The sequence below is a fragment of the Notechis scutatus genome, chromosome Z (assembly GCF_049901735.1).
Source record: "Notechis scutatus isolate UNSWTSFEM ecotype Mainland chromosome Z, rNotScu1.2, whole genome shotgun sequence".
Classification (NCBI taxonomy): domain Eukaryota; kingdom Metazoa; phylum Chordata; class Lepidosauria; order Squamata; family Elapidae; genus Notechis; species Notechis scutatus.
In genome coordinates this window covers 112,147,719-112,153,122 of record NC_142025.1, presented here as the reverse complement: position 1 = coordinate 112,153,122, position 5,404 = coordinate 112,147,719, and the positions used below count along the sequence as shown (strand labels likewise).

The 5,404-nt window shown below is 35.4% G+C and overlaps 1 protein-coding gene across 1 annotated transcript; it reads left to right on the top strand.

Annotated features, from left to right (window-relative positions):
• The first annotated feature begins 4,103 nt into the window (after nt 1–4,103).
• Nucleotides 4,104–5,042, top strand: LOC113429065 (olfactory receptor 6E1-like). The gene has a single exon (XM_026691581.2). The coding sequence runs from the start codon at nt 4,104–4,106 to the stop codon at nt 5,040–5,042; it is 939 nt and encodes a 312-aa protein (XP_026547366.2).
• The last annotated feature ends 362 nt before the right edge of the window (nt 5,043–5,404 follow it).

The window sequence follows — 5,404 nt, the reverse complement described above, 5'->3', positions numbered from 1 at the left end:
TGTAGGCATAATGAAACATAATTTAACCATGTAGAAAATGGCTTCTACTAGCATGAATTAAATAAGACAATAGCATAAATGAAAATGATCTGAATACTTGCATATATATTATAGTGGGTAAAAATATTTTGCATCCCAAAAATAATGTAGGGAGGAAAATTTGAGAACTGTTTTTTTTTTTTTTTTTTTTTGCCTTTGATTTCTAAACATCTAGAAAGATTGTTTTTTCAGCAGAAATCAGATGATGAAAAATACAAAGGTTTTTATTGTAAAATTTTATTGTAAACAATAACAACAATATCTATTGTTAACAAGTGATGTGTATTTTTGCAAATTTTTCATACGTAGGTTTCTTGAGAGCAATGACCTTTAATATTACTCTGTAAAACTAAGCAATGTTTACATAGTTCAAAAGTGATAGATTAAGTCAGGTGATTTCCAATGTGTATTATTTTGGGTCTCTTTTATAAGAAATAAATCTGATTCCAATAATTAATATGGGAATATAGTACAGAACTCAGTAGCACCTAGTCCACATAATGTTATCTTCAATCACTGTTTTAAGTTAAGCTAGAATTGGGTAGAAGTTCACATGCCATCATCCAGGATTTACATACCATCAATGCCTGCTGTATGCCACATTATGGATATGGGGAACGTGTCTTGATATTATTCAGAACAATTATTAGATTTCTTTCATGAAGTTACATTGTGAGGCTGAAAACAACAGAAGTTTTCCATGTTTCACTGTGCAAAGAATGAAATCAGTGACTACTCCTCAACTGTTATTTTAAAGTCGATACTTAAACGTCATTAGCAAACCCATGCATTTCTCTTGGGCAAAAAGCGTGAGCCTCAGAAAAATGGAAAGGCAAAAATGCTACCATTATGTCCTGCCTAGACAAAAAAATGTGGGTGTACCTTAGCTTTTCCAACACCTCTTCTTACTCTAAATTTGCTCTCTTCTATAGAGCTTCTATGGATCAGTGAAAACTCTGGGAATGTTCTTAAATTTAGAATAACAGAATGACAGAGTTGAAAGGTACCTTGGAGGTCTTCTAATCCAGTCCAACCTCTTGCTCAAGCAGAAGATCCTATGCCATTTTAGACAAGTGGTTGTCTAGTCCCTTCTTTAAAAACCTCCAGTGTTGGAGCACCCACAACTTCTGAACGCAAGCTATTACACTGATTGATTGTTCTCGCTGACAGGAAATTTATCCTTAGTTCTAGTTTGCTTCTCTCCTTGTTCAGGTTCCATCCATTGTTTCTTGCCTTGCCTTCTGGTGCTTTGGGAAATAGGTTGATCTCCATTTTTTTTTTATAAATTTATTCAGTTTTTCACATTAAAAACAAAAATCTCTTTTTAGTGGACAACATATTTCCGGATCATCACCTTTACATACAAATATGACAGCAATTATACATTCATATATGCATACTTAATTCTATTATTACCTTTTCCATCTCAAATTTTCAGTAAGGAGAGAAACAAACACATTAATTCTAGCCTCTTTCATTAATCTCAATCGAAACATCTTTTTGTTTCATTTCAATTATTTCAAATATAATCTTTTAATATTTATTTTAAAAATAAAGATAAACAATATGTGTTTGCCTAATAATAATAATAATAATAATAATAATAATAATAATAATAATAATAATAATGGTTACCAATGTCTCTCCTTGCTTTTAATAGTCTATATTAACTTATTAATTTAGTTGGTTCTTTAGTCTGTCATATTCCTTTTCCATTACACATTCTTTTTATAAATTCTAGATTAATACAAATTTTAACACTAAAGAAAAAAAAACAAGTATAGGTTCCCCCCCCCCTTTACTGCTTTGAGTGTGACACCTCAGTAATTAAAATATACCTTTATTCCCTCATCTTGATTCCCAATGAACCATTATTTTTAAGAAGTTACAATAATAATCATTACATCTTTTCATTTGGATTCCGCAGCATATTTCCCCCCCTTAATTTTTTAATAAGAGTTATCAGTATCTATATTACCCTATTTTCTAAATATTTTTAATTGCAGAAATATTCTTATTACCCCTTGTCACCCTGCAGAATCCCCTTTTTAATTCATCAACCATTATCTCTGAAAAAACAATTTCTTTTCAACATTTTACTATTTCCGTATTTCTTCATTTCATGTACCTGTTTCTTACTGCTTCTCCTCCCCCTCTTTTCCCTATATCTTTTCTCATTCCAATTTATATCCCTCTCTTTCTTAATACCTTCCTTTCCCCTTTTCTGCTGGGTCTTTTTGCCTTTCCCGACTTTACAGGTACTCCCCCTTTTGATTGTCTTCTTAAATCTCAACTTTTTAACCTTCCTTCTTTCCCCACTTCTTTGTAGCATTCTTTGTGTTAATTGTCTATTTAAGATGTCTTCTCCTTGAGTTGACGCCTCCTCCTCTGAAGCTCTTTCTTCTTGTTCTTCAATCGCCATTTCCATTTTTTCTAACACAGAGCAAAGTGATTTGCCTCTTTCCTGTAGTAATTCTCTCATATTTTTAAGTTCAATTTTTAATTCCCGAAGAGATATCATCATTACACACTCTTATATTTTATGATCGCTAAAGTCCACAAAAAAAAAAAAAAAAAACACTTTTACACTTTTTCTTTCTTCTTTCAGTTTTCTAAAGTTCTCAATTATTCCAGCCCAGGGTCTATACTAAAAACATCAATCAATCCCACAGTCAGTCTTTCCTTGCTTTTTTCTTTATTCTGGTTCTTGTTTCACTTTTTAAGATTCTTACTTTGTTTCAATATTTCTTTAATGTTATATCCACATAAGTTCATTCAAAAACAGGATGCTTTCCCTTTTGTTTGAGCTCAAGTTTTTGTCAAAAGGTAGCACTCTCCATTATACAAAGTCTTCACCTTTTTCCCCTATTTTTTTATTTAGGGTTTTTCGAACCTCAATATTCCAACACAGTCCAGTCTCTAATTTGTAAATTTTATTATTATTATTATTTGACAATCTTAAGTCCAGCTTTATTTTATGCCTGTTTATTGCCAAAATATTTTAGTCCAATTTAGTTAAATCTTTAGTTCCAGCTTCTTCCTTTCCTGGTTCGAAGCCCCACTTAGCTGTCAAAAATATTTTCTTTTTTTTTTTCCTGTCCCTTTGTAATTTTGCTGCTCACTTTTCTTTTCTTAAAAATTCCATGTTACCTTAATCCCGGGGTACTTTTGTTCAGTTGTATCACCCAGTTGTCCCAGTTCAGATGTTATCCACCTCTTTCTTCCCTCCTGCACAAATCTAAATCTTAATGGGGTGGCCATTTTAAACCACCGCTGCAGTCGTCTTCAGGGGGAAAAAGACCAAGCCCAGGGGGGGAGATGCGGCTCCCCTCAAACTGGCTTGCGGCTTCCCCTTACTCCACCGCCCCTCCAAAGCATCTTCAGCCCCTAATCGTAATGATCGGGGCTCTCCAACGAAACAGCACAGACCATAGCCGCAGAGAGTCGCGATCTGTGGTCCGTAAGCGAGGAGGCTCCGCCTTCTTTCGGGTTGATCCCCATTTTTGTGGCAGCCACTCAAATATTGGAACACTGTTATCATGTCACCCCTACTCCTTCTTTGCATTAGACTAGATATACCCAATTCCTGCAACTGTACTTCACATGTTTTAGCCTTCAGCCCTCCTACTCCCCCAATCATCTTTGACTGTTCACATTGGATATGTTCACATTTGTTTGTTTGCATTGGTTTTAGGTAAAGATATTGAAAGAGAATTTGGACCCATCTCAGAAGAACAATCTGGAAAATACTGAGCAAAGGTGACATAACCAAACAATAGCAATCCAGAAAAAGATATTTGCATGTCAAGGATTGTTTTTGAAACATGGAGGGATCCCATCTAACTACATTTGGATTAGCCACATCCAGAATTAGTCTACAAGGAAGAAAAACTTAGAATAACATATCAAAAGAATCTTGCTCTGATTCAAACCATCAGGTTTTAATTTCTCTTTGATTTTAACAAAAATGGAAACTGATAAAATGATGCCCATTTGAAACATGTAATCAAAAGAAGAAGGGAGATTGGAAATTAATATGTTCACTCTGTTTTAGGAATAAGCTGATGACAAATGAGACCACAGTATGGGAATTCATATTGTTAGGGCTGACTGACAACTTTCCCCTTGAAGTTACCCTTTTTCTCCTCCTGTTTGGAATTTATCTTTCGACTTTAATAGAAAACACAGTGATTATTATTATCACACAGATGAATGTTCAACTCTGTAGCCCAATGTATTTCTTCCTCCGATATTTGGCATGGGTAAATATTGGGTTTATGAGTACTGTAATTCCCAAAGCACTGGTCAACATAGCTACTGGTAGTAAGAGCATCTCTTTAGCTGGTTGCTTCATACAGATATTTCTTTATTTGGTCCTTGGTACCACTGAGTTCCTCCTAATAGCTACAATGTCTGTTGATCGATACATAGCCATCTGTAACCCTCTTCACTACCCAACCATCATGAATACTCGAATCTGCTCATTATTGGTATTTTGTTGCTTGGCTGGGGGATTATCACTAATTCTAGTTGCATGCATTCCTTTATTTCTAATGCCATTTTGTGGTCCTAATGTCATGAATCATTTTTTTTGTGACAATGGACCCCTAATGAAACTGGCCTGTGTTGACACCAGCTCCCTAGAAATGATTCATTTTGTAATTGCCGTATTCTCTCTGCTTGGGACCTTAAGTGTCAACATTGTGTCTTATGTCAAAATCATTTCCACCATTCTGCGCATTCCATCAACCACAGGGAGGAAGAAGGCCTTCTCCACTTGTGCTTCTCACTTTACCATGGCCACTATCGCTTACAGCAGCTGCCTTTCCATGTACATCAAGCCAACAAGCACCAGCGGATTGGATTACAACAAAATGGTGGCTCTTCTGAATACAGTTATAAGTCCTTTTTTTGTCCCTATCGTATACTGTTTGAGGAACAGACAAGTGCAAGATGCTTTGAAGGCTGAACTGAGACAAAGGATCCGTTTTGCAAAAAAATGAGATGATTTGCTATTGATATGACTCTGTTAGATGTTCAGTTTAGATGTCTTAGAATTCACCATTAAGCTATAGCATGCACTGCCTTCAGATGTAATAATTGCCCACTGAGATGGTCTTACAAAGGGACTTGAGAATGCATCGAGCATGGGGTAGTCAGGGATGGAAACATGTGATTGATCAAAGGCAGAATCCCTGAAAAAATGGTTGCTAGTGAAGAACAATAGAAAAAGACAATTGCCCACCTCTCTTTGTTGTCAATTTACAAAACACATCTGGTTGCACATTATGTGACAAAGGAGGCATGAGAGTTTCATTTAAGGCATCCTCAAAGGTCTTGCCATCTTCTGAAGCAGAACACACAG